This window comes from Perna viridis, chromosome 8 (assembly GCF_037379345.1).
Source record: "Perna viridis isolate PV_CMFRI_1.1 ecotype Kerala chromosome 8, ASM3737934v1, whole genome shotgun sequence".
Taxonomy (NCBI): Eukaryota; Metazoa; Mollusca; class Bivalvia; order Mytilida; family Mytilidae; genus Perna; species Perna viridis.
This window is the reverse complement of record NC_142452.1, coordinates 38,311,948-38,333,706: the sequence shown is the minus strand read 5'-3', so window position 1 is coordinate 38,333,706 and position 21,759 is coordinate 38,311,948. Positions and strand designations below refer to the sequence as shown.

The window sequence follows — 21,759 nt, the reverse complement described above, 5'->3', positions numbered from 1 at the left end:
ATACTATAGGTCTTCTAAATGGACTTAATTTTTTTGTTTTTCTTTTTACAAATTTTGGCTCAAATACTAAGGTAGTTTATTCAAACACACTATATGTACATCCTCGTATATGTATATATTTGGTAAATTAAAATGCTTTAAGAAAGTATTTCTCCTTTAAATTTCATTTTTTAACTTTTGCAATGGAGGTACTTGTACTCTGAAAATATTCTATAAAATACCCACTTGATGTCTTTCGTTGTCGTTGAAACATAAATAAGGTGAATTAATTACATGTATTTATACAACAAATCATATTTTTCTATGCAGGACGTTCATGCTAGATTTAGAACAGAAGCTCACCAAGATGTCATTGGAAGGTTTAATGAGAGGTAAGTTGTCCTTGACAAGTTGGTTTGGGGGACGGTTGTGGACGCCAAAGTACTTTAAACCCCCCACATTTTTCACCCCTGTCCCAAATCATGAAACTCATTACAGAATGTCATAGTAATTTTGATTTACACCAGAAATGTGCTTGAACCACAGGATCTAATTATACTTTTCAGTCTAAATACGCTGTATTGTTTTGTTGTACACAGGCAAAGTTATTTCACATGATTTTCACAAGAATTTCACATGATTTTCACCCGAGTTCAGCAAATAAATTAAGTGACGGAGTTCACGTGAAATTCCGGTGAATGGAGCCTTCACGTGAAATTCACACGAAATGTTCTCATGAAATTCGTGTGTAGTGAATTTCACATGTAAATCATGTTAATTTCATGTGAATTTCACATAAATATCACGCGAAGCTCGATTAACATGAATTTCACGTGAAAAATATTTGCCTGTGTATGTTGTGATAGTCCTTCTTTATTTAGGAGAAAATCATACATTCATTTCCTACTAAAATCAACCAAATCAAACCAAATCAAGAACAATAACTGTTGCATAGTGCCAATTTCATACACAATCTACATAATTTTTTTCTCAAAATTGCAATAACCGAATGACAAACTTGGACTGTTTATGTAGTGTGTAACTATTTCTGAATTAGAAACATAAGTGCATTTTTGCATGAATTACCTCCTGTCTGATTTTTATAAAGACTGCTTCTTAAGTCTGCTTCTTAATGTAGCACAGGCCAGTTGGTTGCCCAAAAAATTGTTTAGAACAAGGCCTAGCTTATCTCCCAGAGATAACACGTAGAAAAGTGGCTTTTTTGAAAACACACGAATTCCATCAGTATTTCATTTATAGATTTGAAATCATGATATTAAGTTACAATATACGTGTCCTTCCCGGTCAAATTGTGTTACATTGACCAAATAAATTGGTATGAACAAGAAGAGACTTCATTTCAAAAGTATGATATTTTACTTGTTACGTAGATTAATCATTGCAACATATTCAAATTTCATGGTTTCCTTTTTTTTCAGATTCCTACTATCTCTTACCTCTTGTAAGAATTGTATGGTTATTGATGACCAGTTCAATATACTTCCTGTTTCCTCACATGTCCTTAACATACAGCCAGTGCCAGCAAAATCTATGGTAAGGTGTGAAATTTTGTGATTTACTATTCTACACATATTTTACAGTATATAACAGGGTTTGAAATTACCAATAGCCTACTTGCCAATTTCCCCTTAATTTGGTGTTCAATATACTTGCTGTTTAACATACAGCCAGTGCTGGCAAAATCTATGGTTAGATGTGAAATTTTGTGGTTTACTATTCTGAATGTATTTTACAGTATATAACAGGGTTTGAAATTAGCAAGATCTACTTGCCAATGTCCCTTTAATTTGGTGTGGGCTTGTAAAATTTCTACTGTGAACTGTAAATATTGGCTACAAAAATTTAAGCTGTGGGCATACATCTTATCTTTGTTCTTATTGCCTAATTTTCATACCATCAAAGTGGTTGGGAAGGAAATTTTGAGAAGGGGCTATTTTCAGGATCACAATTAGAAGGGGTCATTGTTAAGAAATCATGATTTTCTTCAAGATGTACATGAAGAGAGGGACCATTCCTAGTCATAAAGGGCTAATGGCCTGTGGTTTATTAAAGAAATATGATCAGTTTTGCAGGTCATGTCAGAATAATTATTGATGCATATATTACATATTTTCCTATTTGAGCCACCAGCATGTTTTGAACTTGTACATGTATGGCTGCTTGCTCTGTTATATGGTTATTTTACCCCAACTCAACAAGTAGGTGGAATATTGGAATCTATTTGTCCATCCTACATTCTGTTGTGATTATCTCAACTTCCAATGAGTTGCCATCATCTTCTGGTATTAAGCTTCCATTTTATTGTTTCCCTTTAAGGAGGACTCCTTGTCACCTCAGGAGCAAGAATTACGTGATCTAAAAGATTCTTTACAAGACACACAGCCAGTAGGATCTGTTGTAAACTGTTGTAAAACACTGGATCAGGTGAGATACTTCCTTATTGGCAGTACAAACATTTTTTTTTCCATTATTCTTACTGCCTAATATTTTCTAGTCTTATGCTACTGTTATGAAAATGAAAATATGAATATTGGTCAATTCCACAGCAACATTTCATTATCGTTACTGAATCATCACCATCTATTTACTTAGACTATTTCCAGCACATACTTTGCCATCATTTTGATTCTGCTAATTTTGTTTGAGCTATGGGACTATAACTTTTTTTCTGCATATTTAAACAATGAAAGACTTACTTGACACAACTTCTTAGAAATGGCTTGATGGATTCTTTGAAATTTTAATTTTGGTATGATGAATTTTGATAAAGTGTAGATGTGCATACTACCCTGTATTTTGTATTAGCAACTTTTGTTGGAGTTATTGATTAAAGAAGTTGTGGACCTAAATCTTCTGAAACTTACACTATAATATCTAAGTCTAAATCATATATCATGTGTCCATTACTTTTTAATTTGAGTATTTTAATCATTTCGTTTCAAGTTGTATCTACCCTAGTTAAATTTCATATTTTGTTTTGAGATGATGGGAACATTAAGCTACGCCTAGCTATCTTGTTACTATTAAAACTGACAGTAAAAATATGTATAGTTACATCTATAATGATGGGAAAATACAATGTATTTGTATTCCATCTTTTCCATCAGCATTTTTAAAAACTACATATTTTTATGTGATGCATTTGACATACATATTTTTTTATAACCATCCATTTTGTAATGGTGAAATCATTCTTTAAATTTTAGGCTAAAGCTGTATTAAAGTTTGTTGAGGCAATATCAGAAAAGACATTACGAAGTACAGCAGTGATGACTGCAGCTAGAGGACGTGGTAAATCAGCTGCTCTTGGTTTAGCTATGGCAACAGCTGTGTCCTTTGGGCAAGTTTATAATTAATGGCAAATAAATTTTCAATGTACATTGAATGAAATTAAAGTAATTGATATTAGGGCATAGAGCAGGAAAAAGTCAATGAAGTCTAAACTTGTTATCATTTAGTTATTGCAGAGTAAAGGTTCTTTTGTTTTCTGAAGGAAAATTTTTTTTATTAAGTAGCAGTCTTTCTAAAAATCATACAGAAGGTGATTCTTGCATGTCAAAACCCACCAAATTCAGTTTTATTTCTTGTTGATAAACAGTTACTGATCACATGACCAGTCTTAGTTTTTCATTTGGTTGTTGCCTTTTTGAGATAATAATTATATAGATTGTACATGAAATTTGCACTTTGTAAGAGTTATCGTTCTTGATTTGGCTTCATTTGGTTGCTTTTAGTGGGAGATAACTGTATGATTTTCTTAAAAGTGCAAATCTGTATGCAGAAAAGGTTGTTGTGTGAAAGTACAGCATATGTAGACTAAAAAAAGCATTGTTTGTTTGGTGGGTTTTTCTTCACCATGAATCACTTTACTATTAGCAGTGTCGGAATTTTATGTGGACTGGTACTTAAAGTATCAGGATAATGAGCTAGACTTCTTATTTATTTTTAGCTACTCAAACATATTTGTGACAGCTCCAAGTCCTGAGAATTTAAAAACTGTATTTGAATTTATATTCAAAGGATTCGATGCATTGGAATATCAGGTACGGAACATAGTTCAACAACTTACTTTCATAAAGAGGAAAAAATAACAAGGATAAATTTGTCTCTGAATTCTTAATTGACCAATAGTCCTCTACGCTATTGTAAATCAGGAAAATGGGTTACAATCAGATTGTACTTATAAACTATAAAAAGTGAAATAAAATACAAATGTATTCGCAAAACAAATTAGTATAAGAAATATACGTGTAGATATTGATGCATTTCATCATGATCAGTACAAGTCTTTAAATCAATGGAGTGTAAGGGTCATGGTTTAAATACCAGGCAGAGTACAACCAAAGACTTTTGTTTTGATTTAGAACAATCAGACTGTGGAGTTTGAACTTTAACCTCAAATATTTTATCAATGGTATTGGTGGAGTTTGAACTTTAACCTCAAATATTTTATCAATGGTATTGTTTTTGTAGGAACATTTAGACTATGAGATTATACAGTCAACAAATCCAGACTTCAATAAGGCTATAGTTAGAGTCAACATCTTCAGAGAACATAGACAAACTATACAGGTAATGACCGTAGAAACCTAAGACTGATTAGTCTTTGTTTTTTGCTACTAGATACTTACCTTAACCCTGGATAAGCAGTAGTCCATGAATTTATTATAGATCTACTTTACACAATTATATTGCAACATGTTATATTTCAGTATATTCATCCTTCTGATGCCCATAAATTAGGCCAAGCAGAGTTAGTGTGTATCGATGAAGCAGCAGCTATCCCTCTACCATTAGTCAAGAATCTGTTAGGCCCATACCTTGTATTCATGTCATCTACTGTAAATGGGTAAGTATTCAGATTATTCTATCACTATAGTCATGAATCCGCACCTTTAACTGATTAGTCAAAACTATGAATTTCAAAAATTTTCCAAATTCCACTGAGTTTCCATAGCAAGAATATTTTTTTCTAGACTTTGGCATAGGGCTAGGACTTAATGCACAATATAGATCCAATCAAAGAAGGGGTTCACATGTTTCATTGTGTCAGTTTGTCTGTCTGTCTATTTCCCTTGTATATGAGTGGAGATGAAAACAGGGTATTGTCAATACCTAAAAGCAGGAAATTTTCGCTGTGTTCAAGAGGTTCGAAGAATCTCAAAAATATAAACTTGCCAAATTTAAGTCCAAATATTTCACAGTAATCTCCCATAGACCATATCTGTGGACATGAAAATTGAAACGGAGAAGATTTAATACACCTATTCATAGAGCAAACCGCAAAATTTTGCACCTGCAAAAGTTACCCACTATGCAATATTTGTCTTTTTTTGTTCAATGAGTTTATTTTTAGATGCTTTATTCTTAAATATGTTTGTGATAAAACCAAGCAATGTTTGGTTTCATTTTCTAGTTATGAGGGTACAGGCAGATCCTTATCTTTGAAATTAGTCCAACAACTACGTCAACAGTCAGCAACGTTTGGTGGTTCATCTGAAGTCCAAAAAGCAATCAACATGACCTCCAAAGCAGAGTCTGTGTCATCAGCCACAGGTTTGTTCCTTGATTATTGGAGGATTTTTATACCCTTGCATTGAAAAACAAGATGTAACTAGTGATCATGCTTTCCCTTTTCTGTCTATCTATTCTTCCCCAGTTTCAATCTGCAACTCCTTCAAAATTACTGAGTTGAATTCAATGAAACTTAACACATTTTTTTTTATATGAAATTAGGATAAATCAATTATGTACAACTCTTCCATGCAAAAAATAGAATGGCTGACATAGGAGAAGGCATTTAAGGTCGTACAAGAGATTCAACTGGAACCAATATACCTTGATTGAGTTTGTATGCAATTTCAGGGTTTTAGCCAGGATTTTAAAACCATTAATCACTTTTTCATGCACCAAAATTTAACCATTATGATAACAGTACTACTTTAGATGAGAAAGACATTTATACGTTTTGAGTGGAGTCCAAGTTGCTCATTTGCTTTTGTTACTTTGTATGTATGATTTTAGTTACTTTATATTCTTTGTTGTGTATGTCTGTTTTCCATGTCTGGTCTTTGTCCCTGGATTACATTCTTTTGATTACCGCTATAACCTTGGTTCCCTTGATTGCTCTACCATGTCAGGTCTTTGTCCCTGGATTACATTCTTTTGATTACCGCTATAACCTTGGTTCCCTTGATTACTCTGCCATGTCTGGTCTTTGTCCCTGGATTACATTCTTTTGATTACCGCTATAACCTTGGTTCCCTTGATTACTCTTTGACCTAGTGTGTATGATTTTAGTGGTCCTTTTTGCTTTTGCCGATTTTAAGATTCATATATGAATTCTCAATATTAATATTTGATCTACATTCTTTTCATTCAAGGGCTAAAAAGCCAAATTTAATTTCCAACAAACTGCGTGAAACATGTAGCATTTTGTCCCTTTGTTCTCAATTATTTTCTTCTTGTTAATTAAATTGCAATGTTGAAAACTGCAACCTGTGAGGGTCCTTGACTGGATAATAAAAGTATTTACTCTTTCTGTTACTAAATTTGTGAGTTTTCGCAAATTACCTGCCCCTTGTTTAAAACCTTGCGAATATGGTGTTTGATAAATTAAAGTGGCCAATTTGGTTGAAAAAATGTACATAATTTTTGAAGATGATTCGTCAATGGTGAAAATGACGAATGCTAGCTAAATCACTGAATTTATAATAATTCATTCATGGAAAATGAAATGTTCAGTGAATGAATTAATGATATTTAAGATACTCTGTAACAAGATCATTTTCCTGACCTCAAAATGTAGAACATCTTAAGTACATTTTCCCAGAATTCTTCATTATCGTTTTTCACTTCGGTGAATTTTTATTGAACTTATTTTTTCAACAGGCAGAGTTTTACATGAGATTGTACTGAATGACTCCATACGTTATGCTAATGGTGACCCTGTCGAGAAATGGCTGAACGACCTCCTATGTCTCGATGCTACTAATGTGACAAGGATAACATCTGGATGTCCCGTCCCAGAGTCATGTGATCTATATTATGTTAACAGAGACACTCTTTTTTCATACCATAAAGCGTCGGAGGGTTTCCTACACAGAATCATGGCTTTATATGTATCTTCACATTATAAGGTATTGCCACGTTTTAGCAGTTGATTATTCATCACTTCCTCTGCAGCATGAATAGAAAGGAATCTTTTCGTTTTTTAAGCGGAGTGCTGACTAGTAAAAAGCACAAAGACAATAATTAGAACAATGGATTCTTGAATTCATGGCTTTAATTACTCTATCATACAAACTGATGGGAAGTTGTCTTTTTGTTAGGAACCAAATTGGGAGGTTTACTTAATCAGTGAAAACCACAAAAATTGGTACCGACAAACAATAATTCTATCACAATACTTATATCATTTGTGTGACAGTTCCAAGCTCATTGACAAAAATAAAACATGCATGGCCAATATGAAATTTATTGGTTCATTATTGGTGGTTACAGCATGAATGTTTATCCTCTTGATATTATATTTAAAAATAAGATCAAGCTCACTAATGCTCGTATAGTTTTTTGTAATATTTAAAACTTTTCTTTTCAGAATACTCCTAATGACTTACAGTTATTATCAGATGCTCCTGCTCATCATATATTTGCCCTACTGGGACCAGTTGACCCTAACCAAACATCTTTACCTGAAGTTTTATGCATATTACAAGTAAGATTCTTTTTAAATCCATTTTCCTGTGGTAGATTTATTTTGTTAAATTGATGTCCGTTCATCTGTCTACATGTTCTGTGACCTACTGGATAATGCCAAATAAGTTCAATATTCATCATTCAGACAGAACAATAGAAAAGACATGTTATGATATTAAAATTTTAAAACATATTTTTTCATGGCAAATGAATTGGAATGGATAGCAGGTTAGGCCTGAATTCTCTCAGTATCAAAATTAATTCATTGTATATGGAATATTCTGCTGTAAGTTACCATTGCATCAAGAAATTTACATTGAAAAGAATGGTGTGTAATAATTTTATGGTATGAACCCATTCCATAACAACAGCATGTTGTTGCTGCTTGAAGACTAGCACTCTTAACGGTCTAACCATTATACCTTTGGTCAGTTCAATTATAAACAACAGTGGATTTTATTCTTGTAACTTTTTTTAATTAATTGCAAATAAGAATGATTAATCAGATTTTATGGAGATTATATATATTTTTAACAATATAAAAATTTTATTTAGAAATTTCAACTACTATTTTTCAATTGGATCTTTTTCGTTAATTCAGTTTTACAATACCAAGTCTGTGAGCAAACACTGGATTTTAACTAACATTACGGTGTAAAATTAATCTCTGACATAAAGAAACCTGTATTTTCTATTTGAAGGTCTGTTTAGAAGGAGAGATTTCCAAATCCTCTATTATAAACAGTTTATCTAGAGGGAAGCGTGCATCAGGAGATCTCATACCATGGACTGTTTCTCAACAGGTATACAGTTGTTATTTTCTTAGGTCGAATGAAAACATGAACAGATGGATATACAATGTGTTAAAGTCAAATATTAAAACGCTTGTGAATAGTAGTTAAACATTGAGGGAACTGTAAGGCTTATGCTTCCATTCAGAAGAAATCCGTCTTTTTGGGTTTGTTTTCCAAGTGGTAGTGCTTGGGTTTTCAAAATTGTAGGGGTAAAAAATTCTGACTATACATGACTTGAATGGTACATAAAACAGATGAGTTCTGAACAGACAAATCTTACTGAACTTGTCATTTGCAAATTTTAAAACTACAATTACATTGGTTTTATTTTTGGCCTCAACACATTTTCAGGAAATATACGAGTAATAAGAAATGTGCCCACTTTTATTGTTTTTTGTGAAATTGGCTTGCAAATCAATAAATTATTTTTGAATGGCCTAATGTTCATCTACATGTACTGTGAAAGTATTATTGTTTGTGGAATACTAATTATCATGGTTTTCGTGGGAAGGCCAAACCATGAAATTTGGTTTCCAATGAACAGGAGATTTCCATTGATGTGTATACAGAAAACCTCAAAACCAGCAAATCAAGAATCCAGGAACTTGCGTTTCTACCCTAATTTGTGAAAATTGGTATCTATAAATTAAAGTACTTTTACAGTAGCTTAATCATTGAATTACATGTACAAGTAACTATTAATTTTAATATGTGTGATTGTTATTTATATTCACAGTTCCAAGATCAAGACTTCGCTGGACTTTCTGGTGCTAGGGTTGTAAGAATAGCTACACATCCTGATTATCAAAGTGTAAGTTATATTAAGTAGCTGTCTTGTTAAGAATCATGCAAAATCTGAAAAATGTGATACCCTCAAAAAAGGCTACACATTTTTATGTTTGTTATTGAGTGGTTTTACAGGTCTGTATGATGAAATGTATAATTATTCTTTCCAATCTCTCTGCTCTTAGAAGATAATACACGTTGAAAATCAAAGTTTCTATTGTATGTTATTGTCATTTACAGAGTTACCTCCCTTAATTTTGAATTCTACAGTGCACTCTATAGAATTTTTATCTCCTAAGGATACAGATGATATGAAAAACTGAATGTTAATTTCTGTTTACTATGGCAATTCAAACAAAATATCAAAAATAAAAATATGTAGGCTTTTCACCCATGAATCACATTTTGCATGATTCTTAGCTGGAGTGTTACTTAAATAGATAAAATTTTAATTTATTTAAAGTATTGTTTTAAAGATTTACTTTTCTTTTCAAAAACTGAAGTCTGAAATGTTATGGGAAAAGAGGATTCATGTATTAAACTTAATTTTGACCAAATTATGCTTGCAAAACCAACTTTGGGACAGTTGCAGTTGTTCAAAAACCGAATTGCGGTTCATGAGGTGTAAACTGCCCCAAAGTTTGTAAATTTACATAATTTGGTCTAAAATTAAAAACTGTCTTATAAATTAACTGTTATGTTAATAAAGTAAGTATTAATTAATTTGTAGATGGGATATGGAACCAGAGCATTAAATCTCCTACAACAATACTATGAGGGTAAAATGATTAACCTTACTGATACTAAAGATGTAGAGGATAATGTCACACCTGTTGATGATCAGGTGAGATGATTTATGTACATAAGTTAATTAGTATACAAATGCCTTGTTATACCCCCACTGAATGAGTGTATGGTTTTGTTGGAATCACCTTGTCCCTCCATTCATTCATCCAAATTTTGTCATAATTATCTTTGCTCACAATAAATGGATTGATTTCAAATTTGTTTTCTTTGCTTTTAAATGCATTCACAAGAATCTATGAACTTTATTCAATACATTAATTGGTATGGCACATTTAGCTACTGTGAAAGTACTTTTATTCATGGGTACCAATTTTTGTGATTAAGGGGGAAATGACCAGTTGTTAGATTCTTGATTTCATGGATTTTAGAACTACATCATACAAATGAAGTGAAATTTCCATTTTGTTGGAAACCAAATTTTGTGGTTTACCAAACCCACGAAAACTACGACAATTGGTACCCGACGGACAATAATACTTTCACAGTATAAATTTGAAGCAACCTGAATCATATGTTACATGTTTTGTAATGTTGGCTGTGATGGCTTCTAGATTCTGGTCTAAAAGTCTGTATAATTGTGGTCTTGATTTAAAATTAAGAAGGAAAAACATTTGTTTACTATTTCAGGATGTAAATATACTGGAGGAAAGATTAACGCCAAGGAAAAATTTGCCACCTTTGTTAATGAAACTGTCAGAAAGAAAACCAGAAAAATTAGACTACCTGGGTGTTTCTTTTGGTCTTACAGCTGGGTTACTCAAGTAGGTACATATGATGGCATTTGTGTGAAAATTTTGCAGAATATTAATTTAGTGAATCATGCCTAAGCTAAATCCTGAATTAACTGAAAACCTGTGTAAACCAGATACTTTTTTACGTCCATCAATTTAAATGTATTTTACTCATTTGTAAGAACATCCCTCTTAACAACAGAAATTTCAAAGTCCAGAAAGAGGTCGTGTTTAGATGGGTTTCAGTGTATTTAAATGTGGTAAAAATTTGGGTTTCAGTGTATCTTAGTGTGGCAAAAATTTGGGTTTTAGTGTATCTAAGTGTGGCAAAAATTTCTGTTTTATTTGTGAAAATTGTGCTACGTCTTTGACTGCGAAGTTACAAAAAAAAATTTGTCTAATTTAAAATAAATCTTTAATTTTTTTTGTAATGCAGATTGTTGACTTTTATTTAGACCAATATATGTATTATTTAAACATACTTTTATTGGTATTGGAGTAGATTGTAAGTTCCTGTCAATTAGTCAGTGAGTCTTTTCAGGAGTTTTAAAATTTCCTTTACTCATACACTTGACCAATGTTGTAATCAAACATTAACAAAATGTCAACATCTAATATCTCAAACACATGAAACTTTATTTATAACTACATGTATTTATTTCAGATTTTGGAAGAAATCAAAGTTTACACCAGTGTATCTAAGACAAACACCTGTAAGTAGCTTGTTCTTGGGGTAAAGCTGTAGTGAACATAGTTTTAGCATTAGCTAAGAGGCATGGTGAAGTTTACAGAGACTGCTAGTTATGACCATTTATGGTACCGTATTCTTCCGCGTATGACGTGCATTCATGTATTCCGCGCACCCTTTTCCTGGCAAGGGAGATTGAGGATAAAAGTTAGTTTCCGTGTAAAACGTGCATTTGGAAGCTAGGACAAATATTTGACATCTGGAAACAGTTCATCAAGCAGATTAAAAGATTGGTAACAATTGTTTTCCTAGTCCTGGTTTTTCATACCAACTATGAAATGCAAGAAAATGACATTGATGGATAAAACAACTATTTAATAGCAGTAAAACTTCATTTGCGTATTTCACATAAAACTAAAAAAATTACGAAATGGCTCGATGTTGTCTTTTGTTGACAACTTTAGTTGTGATTCCCAAAAATTATGTCTCGTGAAAAAAATCTAGAAACTCATTGTTTTGATGTATACCATGCACCCCCTCCTTGAACAACGAAAAATTTGAAAAAAGTGTGCGGTATACATGGAAGAATATGGTAATAAAGGGGTCTGGGAAATGTCAATAGTATTTATGGGAGATTTTATAAAAGATTAGCATTAAAAAATGCCTTGCTGCATATAATTGCTCTACTCTTCTGCTACTAATAGTTCCATTCACTCACTGTAGGATTTAACAACACTCCATTCCACTTTTTGTTCAAATGACAATTCTTATCAGCCAATCAGATTTTAGCTTACATGATTGTGAAAGTATTATTTAAAGGTAAACACTTGAGGATTCTGGAAATATCATCAGAACAGAAAATAGAAAGGAGTGTTGTTAATTTCTACATGCTGTACCTAAAAAGTAAAATAAATACAACAAATTTTTCTGAGCATGCCATTGTCTCGTATTTGTATGAGTTGGGTTTTTAAGCCTTGCCACATACAACTTTTTATATTCCCATCTTTTTTTTTTAAGATCTGGAGGTATACCAGAATCCCTGGTATCTGTCTGTCTATCTTCCACTCCATCAGCTACAGGTGTATCAAACTTACACATATTTGGAAGGATTTTAATATAAAAAAAAAACTGGTGAAATGCTAGCTTCCCGTTGTTTTTTCATTGTTTATCAGTTTTTTGTCTCCGCACTTTGGGACTTAAAACCACTGCAAAAAGGGGGATGGTTGTATCATGAGCTTAGTGGAGCCTGTTAACAATTGACTATTTGTAGAATGATCTTACTGGAGAGCATTCCTGTATCATGTTAAAGATGTTAAACACAGAAGAAACAGAGGAGGTACAAACAGAACCTTGGTTGTCAGCTTTCTGGAAAGGTTTGTTTTATTGTGTCAATATATGATTTACAAGATGAAAATGGGGTCATGGGTTTCAGTGTTTTGGAAAGATTGTTCAATCACCTCAATATCTATCTTTTAAATGCTACAGATTCTCTTAGTCCTGACTAAATATGATAGAGGAGGGTAAAATTGAGTTGTTTTAAATATATTAGTTCTTTAAAATATATTATAAATGTATTAGTTCTTTGTTTTGCAAAATCGTCAAATATAACCTTCTTTCAAAATGTGATGAAAGAAAACTGAGAATAAATTTCAACTTTCTGAATTTTTTTCTCAATTAATAAATTGTTTATCATTTAAAAATTTTTCCTTTCCTTTTAAAAGAAGAGTAATCTCACAGATGATGGAAATTGTCTTGCTTGTATAGACCAATAACCTGTTATTATAATCTGCAAACAAAATTTTGGAGATGTATAGGAATCATCCTGTTTATCTGTCAGTCTGTCTGTTTGTCTGTTATATATATTTTATGTGACAAGGTCCTGGTGCCACAGCAAACACTTCAATCTTAGAATATTCTTACATGTAACCTCCATGGTAAATCCAATCTAAGTATTTGAAATTGATGACATTACTGAAAGTTAAGAATTTTCTAAGATTTTTGTGGCACTAGGGTTAGATCTCTGATACTCATTTGCTCTGATATTTGGTCACAATAAATGAAACTAAAAATATTACATTGTATTATGTTAGAGTATTAGCAATTAAGTTTATTGTACTTTTATTTTTTTTTTTACAGATTTTAGAAAGAGATTTGTTTCCTTATTGTCCTACCAGTTTAGAACATTTAAACCTTCAATGGCACTCAGTATATTACAGGAAAAAATGTTTAAATCAAAGGAAAAAAGTAAGATTTATTTTTAAACAGTTTGAGTCTAACTGACAGTGCATGATCAAGAAATCTGGTCACTCTAGGGTAAAAAACATTTAAGTGTCAGTCTCTGTAAGAATCTGGCTGTCAGTGAAATATGGTATAAAAAAAACAAACCATCATTTTTTAGTGTAATTTGACTATTTTCACCATCAGAATCAAGGAAAACAGACAAGATTGTCCATTGAGTTACAATTTCATTGAAATGCACTGAAAATGCACATTTCAAGGGCAGATAACTCTGTCAAAAAGCTCATTTTTCTAAGATTCTATTGAAAAATTTCTTCACAAAGCCAGTGATACAGAGATCAAATAATGGTCTTTTCAAATCGAGAAAGCATCCTTGAGTGATATTACATTGTCAGATTGTTGGGGTTTTGATGTGCATGTTTCTGATTTTTCCCATTTTGCCTGATTCTTACAAACACTAACACTTAAAACACCAAGAAAATACTCTTTGCCCAAATGGTATGGTGAACTGAGATTTCAGTACTATTTTATTATTTTTATGTGGCGAAATGGCATACTGCTAACCTTTGGAACAGATCGTGTTGAATATTCTTTCCTATTGGCATTGTCTCAGATAGGAGATTTTAACATAAAGCAAATTGTTTATTTAAAAATTCAATTATTATCAGTATTTTTCACAGAAAATATAGTAATTTTAATTTAAAAAACCTCCTACAAATCTTATATTTTATGTTTTAGATTCTAATTTTTTGTTTATTTTGTGGGAGGGTTAACAGATATGGAAATAGAATGAAAAACATCCAGTACATTTCATTCAATTTTTAAATGATTAAATCTTTCCCCTTCATTCTGAATCTGCAATTTAAGTGATTTAATTTATCTGCATCTTTTTCTAATGTTCTTGTTCATGATGATCACTATTACATAAGTTCTCTCTCAGCTACAACGATTTACTTCATTAAGTTCCAGAGTATGTCATATTCAGGTTAAATATTTTCTATAGTCTATATACTTTATCATAACTATTTATGTCATGAAGAAAAAAAACTTTCACATTTCATTTTTTTTTTTTTTTTTGCAGAGAAACTGACCTCAACTGAGTTTGAGGTACATTTTTCTAAGTATGACATTAAACGATTAGAACTATATTCTCAAAACATGGTGGACTATCATCTTGTTATAGATTTGTTACCAACCATTAGTCGTCTGTATTTTCTTGGACAGATAGATACCCATCTCAGTGTTGTACAGTCAGTAAGTTTTTATAATTTAAATTTTTATTTCGCTTTGATATCATGTGACACCAATGCTACTTAACCATGGCAATGTAACCAAATTCACTTACAACTTCGCATTTCATGGGAAAAAGTGATTGCTGCCATGAAATTCAGTGCTCTATTGGGGGCATTGGTGTCTGGAATATTTTCAATCACTTTTATATATTGAATTATTGGAAATAGTTTTTCATTGAACCAATTAAATATTTTAAATGCGAAACAAAACACAGTGATCACATAATTCACCAATCAAAATCTAAATTGAATTGGAAATAAAGCGAAAAATCTCTGGCTATCTTTTTTTAAAGATAGTACTTGTTTCAGTATCATGTGTGCCAATAGTGTGGTCATACGAAAATTATGCAGCGTTCTCTCCACAAGCATTGTCGGCATCATGGTAGTATGATGCTATTTTGATTTGATATGATGCTATCTGCACTGTTTTTCCTGTAGATATGTTACAAATGTGATGCTATAATTTCTAAGGAAAAGATGCTATGCATTTTTCTAGTTTACCCAGATGCTATTTGAATGTTATTTTTAAGGACATTGGAGTACAGAGCAATTATACAAATATTGTTAACAGGGCATGGCAAAATTTTACAATATAGGGCCTCACCAAATAACAGTAGGAGCCTATAGTAATCAGCTTATCTGTCCATTTGTCTGTTTGTCAGAAAATTTTGTCCACTCTATACCTTTAGGAGTTTAGTGATAAAACTTGGCATGATTATATACCACTGCCAGGAAGTGTTTTGAGCTCAAGAATGAAGACCATAAGTTGTACAACATTGTGGAAAAAGTTAAATTTGGGTATCCAAGCTCCATTCAGCGGCAAGCCTTCGTTTCTTCTCTAAGTAACAGCTGCAGACATGCCTCTAGAAATTCTCGGACATTATTCAAATCAAATGTCGTTTGACTATTGGGTAATGTAACTTTTACCCGACTTAGCAAGATTCTTGCATTTAGAGGGCTGGCTGCAGCATCTAGCATGAATTTTGAACACCAGACACTGTTCGAAGCTTGTTGGGTACCCACCTGATGCAAGTGACCATAAATTAATACCTTTCGGAGGGTAGGATAAAACTTTTTATGATTGTATACCAGAAGGAATGCGGTACACAAGAAAGAAAACCTTTTGTCTAAAAGTTTTCAAATCATATTTAAGTAATTACAGTTTTGGTCAATTTTTAAAATTGGTTACAAACATTTTAAATATTTTGTTAAAGTCCAGCTACTAATGTGATCTTCAGTTACATGCATTTTAGAAGCTCCAAGTAAAAAGAAATCATTGTCGAACATAAGGAAATAACATACTTAACTGATTTTCATTCAAGTACTGTAAACTTACTACCAATGATTTTTTGCAATTTTTGCGGTGGAAATCAAAGTGCGGAAAATGATAACTGCAAAATTGATTTGTATAATTATAAAACACTAATAGTTTTTTGAAACCGTGAAAAATTGATACCTGCTTATTATATGTTTAAATGACGGAATCTACAAAAATCATCAACTGAAAAACAGAATACAGTAAGCATTTAAGTAGCATTCCAGCTAAGAATCATGCAAAAAGTGATACATGGGTGAAAAGCCTGCATATTTTTATTTTTGATATTTTGTTTAAAATGCTTCAGTCAACAGAAATTAACATTTGGTTTTTTGTATAAACTTTGTTTATAGGAGATAAAAATTATATAGAATGCACTGTAAAATTCAAAATTAAGGAAGATAACTCTGTAAATGACACTTAAATACAATAGAATCTACTGGATTTTCAATGTTGATTATCTCCTAGGAGCAGGCAGATTTGAATGAATAATTACATATTTCATGGTATAAACCCATAAAACAACTTAATTACAAAAGTAAAAATATGTAGCCTTTTTTCAGGTGTATCACATTTTTCAGATTTCGCTTGATTCTTACAAAGATAGCTACTTAAATAATTTAACTAGTGGGGCTCTAAATGGTTACATCATCTTTTTTCTGATTAAATATTATTCATTATTTCAGGGCCTCTTGTTAGGATTGGGACTACAACACAGGACTATTGAAGATCTTGAAAAAGAGTTGGACCTTCCCTCTAGTCAGCTGCTTGGTCTCTTTAACAGGATCATTAGGAAGATTGTACAGGTAGATATCATATTGTACTGGTGGATCCATAATTGGGTGGAGGTGATCCTTTTCCTATAACGATTTCACTGTCTTAGTAATTATTGTGTCCAGTCAATGGTACCTCTTATGACTTATAATACTATGGTGAATGGATAATGATGCAATATCTAAATTAGATCTTTTTTGTCTCCCGAGACGCGTTGTGAAGGGACATGGAAATGCCGTTAGTCTGTCCATTTGCGTTTTTGGCACTTTTGTTTGTTATGCTTTTACCAAAAAAGTTTGTTTTTTTGTTTATGGTCTTACTATGAAGAGTTACATATTATGTTGACTTTGGTTATGGTTGAATGATTATAACAGAAGTTTTGGGCCTTGGACTTAGAAAATTTCAGTGAATTTACTGTTTTCTGTACTTTTTTTGTAATGTTTTTACTAATTAATTTTATATTTTTGTATGTAGTCTTACTTTGAAAAGTTACAGATTAAGTTAAACTTTGGTTACAGTTGAATGATTTTTATGGAAGTTATGGCCCTTTTTTTCATGGGGACATTGGAACACTGTTCTTTTATTTATATTGAAAAAAACATCATTTTTGCTCTCTTTCTAGAGTCTGAATGAGACCTTGGAAGAAGACATAGAGAAGACAATGGTCGAACAAAAAGAAATAAGTCTAGAACCAGTTAAACAAACCATGGAAGAAGAATTGGTATGTATTTTAATGGCTGACTTAAGGGGGGGACAAATGTTGTTATAATATTCATGGCATAAAATAACTTAATATACAGTACCTCTTTTGCACAGTATTTTTTATCCTTCTCATATCTCTTATGTGCTGTATTTGAATGCTGAATAATGCAAAAAAAATTAATTTATACCTACAATATTTTGAAGCATCAATTTAGCGAAAGTATGGTCTAAAAATAGATAAAAATGTGTGTTATCAAATATAAACAACAATACACTGGTTTCCTTATTTTGTCATTAGTAAATATTTAGCTTGAGAGTCGTAATTACTGCCTTGATCTCAGGGGTGAAAATGAAAACTTTATCAAGGTTCTTGTACTGTTGTTTTGGCAACAACCAGTGCCTCAAATGACAAGTCCCTGGTCACCAAAATGGCTTTAAAAACAACTATCAATCAATCAATCCAATGACAAGTGTTCATTTTTAGATATCAATTCAATAGAAACATTGATGTGTATATAACAAAGGCGGTGTCTATTTTTAGAATGAAGCTGCAGGAGAAGTCTTGCAAAAACAGAAAAAGGAGGCAGCTGTCCTTTCCGGTATAGATTTGTCAAGTTATGAGATCCGTGGTTCTGAGAATGACTGGCAGAGGGCACTAGCTGGATCAGGTGACAAGAAAGGATTGATTAGTGTAAAAAGGTGAGTTTTGGTTAAGATCACACAAATATTCCAATTTCCTTACTTTTGTATGGTCTCTTAATTACTTCATATATATAGTTTATAAATAGTATGGCCTCGAAAGGCACGTAAATGGTTGTACTGATGTCCTGAAAAAGTATCAATATCCAGTTGTACCTTCATTCATGAGCTTAAAAAAAGTATCATTTTCGTATACTGAATTTATTGTGAGGGTAACCAACAGGTAATAGTGTTTACAAAGTGTTTATGATAATGTAGGTTTATTGTGTAAATACTGAACGATGCTTTGTTAAATATATACGCCCAGTCAATAGGATAAGGTATCTGATAGGTCTGTAGAAATAGGTCTGGAAAGTAAAAGTAGCCTTGAAATTGATTGATAAAGAATAAAAACTTAAATTATTTACAGTATCTTGATCTGGTATGTTCAATTTCTTTTTCAATTGGCCCCATGCGGGTTCGGGTGTCTGTGGTAATCTATCTGAGTAGGAACCATTAGGCTCCAACACAGGAGGCTAAATTGCCCGACCTTATCCACCCCTCCCTATTTCCAGTGGCAATCAAAATTTGTCAACCCTATTATCCTTGTGTCCCATCCCATTTTTCATTTCATGTTCATTTTATCATCCATTTTATGTTCAGTGCCTGAATAAAGCTGCTCGGGTGTTAAACCCCAACAATCAATCAATCAATCTTTTTAAATGGACAACCCTTTACCAATGCTATCTCACCCCTTTCAGCTATCATCCCATTTTTCAAGGACAACAAATGTTAGAAAAATGTGTAAGTGCCATGCTTTGTTGTAGACTGTGCCTTACTCATATTATACATCATTAGAGGTCTTTAGACATATTTTTTATTTGTTAATGGTTCAGTTTAGACAGGTTTTACTGTGTATGTAAAGTTTGGACCAATTTACTGTAAATTGCCATCATTTGTGATTGTAATTTCTTGTAAGTTATTCCGACACAGTCTGTATAATTTCGCTTTTTACCCTTTGACCTTAAAGATGCTGTTCCATGGAAATGCAAGTCACCTGATCTAAATTCTGTTTCCCGATTGGCCAAATACTGATAACTTAGTGGGGTTCGAAAAACTGTATCAGAAATTAAAATTGCACGCCATGTGTTATTTCCTGAATTAAATGTAGAAAATTATAAGTAAAAAGAACAAATTTTACTGTGTCGGCTATCTTTATTTTTAAAGATAGTACTTCTTTTTGAAGTAACACCTATTTTCAGCATCTGTTTTTTCTTTTAGTGGTAAAGAGATGAAGAGAAAACCAGAGACAAATTTATTAGAGGAGTTTACGTCATCAAAGAAAAAGAAAAAGGACAAAAAGAAACATAAACATTGATGCTGAAGTATTGTTAAATATTTGTTTTAGAAAAAAACTTAAAATTAATTTTTAAAAAAATCTATTCATCGGTTTCTTATTTCTAACACTTGTGCATTTTATCTGGCACTTTGGTTGGCGTTTTTGTCCCTCTGTTTTCATGTTTGTGGTTGTTGTTTTTATACAGTTGCCTTCCCTTATGATTTTGGCATAAGGCACACGAATTTTAAGGCCATCTTACACTTCACAATTGTTGTTTAGTTCCTTACAATTTGGTGAACTTCAGAAAATTTTCAAATTTTTGAATTTTATTTAGTTCCGTTCTGTCTTCTTTTATATTGTACAGATGGTCATTTCCAGTTTGAAAAAAACAATAAAAAAAACTGTCCAAAGACTCCAAACAGAGTTGTGAGGGAAAAAAATGACACTCCAGCTAATAAAAAGCTGACCCAGTGGTCCTTACTTAGTGGATGCACCTTAGTATTTTCATTAAAAAGGGGATAGGCAAGTCAGTGTTTTGGTCCTTCTGTTTTGATGTTTGAGGATGATAATTTTATAGGCTTGTTGTTCTGTCCTATACCATAATCTGTCTGTTGTTTACACATCACACTATAGCTCATAAATGCTTCAACAAGCATTTACGAAATTCTAAATCTGTTCATATAGTCCTTGAACCGATCCACGCAACCATTTGACGGATCGATGACCGGTGACTGATTGATCGCTGACAGATCAATGACCGATGACTCTTGAGCGACCTGATCGCAGTTTTGTTATGCAAAATGACTTAATATATGTTTTGAATAAAAGAAATGTAAAATAAAAGTATAAATTGATATTCAAATATATTGCGTTACGTATATGTGTGCAAAATTGACCAAGAAAACAACAAAAATCGTAAAATACATTGACCGCTCTGTGGTCACGTGATACAATCACCATTTTAATGGATAGGTTTGACAGATCGATGACTGACCAGGAACTGATAGGTGATCGATGACTGATCACAATTTTTGTTGCATGGATTGGTTCAGGCACTGCATGTGCTCCCTTTCAATTTAAAAAAAAATTGATTTTTAATTTTTATGCTTTTGAGTTATTGGAGTTTATTCATTAGAAAAATAGTGATTTCCAAGTTTTGGACAATGACCCTAATGTTACTTTAATTATCAGATTTTAAATTTTATGTTTTCGAGTTACGGGAATTCAGTGATAAATTAAATTAGAGATTTCACAACAGTATTACAGACTCATAGTCAGATTATTTATTCACAGTTTCCTTTATTAACCTCATGGATGAAAGAGATTATCAAGTGTAAGTGTTTGTTAGAATCAGGCAAAATGAGAAAAATCAGAAACATCCATGTTATTTGATCTCTATATCACTGGCTTTGCTCAGAATTTTTTCAGTAATGTTAGAAAAATGAGGTTTTTGACAGTTATCTGCCCTTGAAATGTTCATTTTCATTGCATTTCAATGAAATTATAAAAAAAACTCAATTCCCCTAAATGATACGGAAAATACTTTCTTTCCTTAATTCTAATGGTGCAAATAGTCAAATTACACTATTGAAATGATGGGTTTTTAATACCATGTTTCACCCACTGCCTGATTCTTACATACACTGTCACTTGAGTGCTTGAATCCCTTAATCAGGTATTTACAAATAAAGAATTGTGCTCAGAAAACCACACAACTTTGACATGAACACATTGTGTATGGTCTGTTGAAGAGGAAGTTACACATGGTTAATCTTGAAATTGTCAAAGAATGCAGTAAAGGGACTTCAAAACTGCAATAGAATGAGTGGGGAAAGTGAGTTATCTCCCTTCAACAAAGACATTGCAATGAATTAGAATTTATACCCAAGTTACCCATTGCCTGATTCTTACAGAAAA

General features: G+C 32.2%; 1 protein-coding gene across 2 annotated transcripts in view; it reads left to right on the top strand.

The window, feature by feature from the left end:
- The window catches only part of LOC148610410 (RNA cytidine acetyltransferase-like), a 33,597-nt gene extending 11,882 nt beyond the window's left edge, over positions 1 to 21,715 (top strand). For both annotated transcript variants that reach the window (XM_088543067.1, XM_088543068.1), the window contains exons 6-27: positions 310 to 371; positions 1,419 to 1,533; positions 2,317 to 2,424; positions 3,207 to 3,340; positions 3,950 to 4,043; positions 4,474 to 4,572; positions 4,713 to 4,849; positions 5,417 to 5,556; positions 6,892 to 7,139; positions 7,601 to 7,717; positions 8,400 to 8,501; positions 9,229 to 9,303; positions 10,009 to 10,122; positions 10,713 to 10,846; positions 11,481 to 11,529; positions 12,775 to 12,877; positions 13,641 to 13,748; positions 14,824 to 14,996; positions 17,036 to 17,155; positions 17,746 to 17,844; positions 18,367 to 18,524; positions 19,785 to 21,715. In XM_088543067.1, the coding sequence (XP_088399193.1) occupies positions 310 to 371; positions 1,419 to 1,533; positions 2,317 to 2,424; positions 3,207 to 3,340; positions 3,950 to 4,043; positions 4,474 to 4,572; positions 4,713 to 4,849; positions 5,417 to 5,556; positions 6,892 to 7,139; positions 7,601 to 7,717; positions 8,400 to 8,501; positions 9,229 to 9,303; positions 10,009 to 10,122; positions 10,713 to 10,846; positions 11,481 to 11,529; positions 12,775 to 12,877; positions 13,641 to 13,748; positions 14,824 to 14,996; positions 17,036 to 17,155; positions 17,746 to 17,844; positions 18,367 to 18,524; positions 19,785 to 19,881 (2,586 nt within the window). In that variant the 3' untranslated portion in view covers positions 19,882 to 21,715. The remainder of the gene's footprint in view (positions 1 to 309; positions 372 to 1,418; positions 1,534 to 2,316; positions 2,425 to 3,206; positions 3,341 to 3,949; positions 4,044 to 4,473; positions 4,573 to 4,712; positions 4,850 to 5,416; positions 5,557 to 6,891; positions 7,140 to 7,600; positions 7,718 to 8,399; positions 8,502 to 9,228; positions 9,304 to 10,008; positions 10,123 to 10,712; positions 10,847 to 11,480; positions 11,530 to 12,774; positions 12,878 to 13,640; positions 13,749 to 14,823; positions 14,997 to 17,035; positions 17,156 to 17,745; positions 17,845 to 18,366; positions 18,525 to 19,784) is intronic.
- The last annotated feature ends 44 nt before the right edge of the window (positions 21,716 to 21,759 follow it).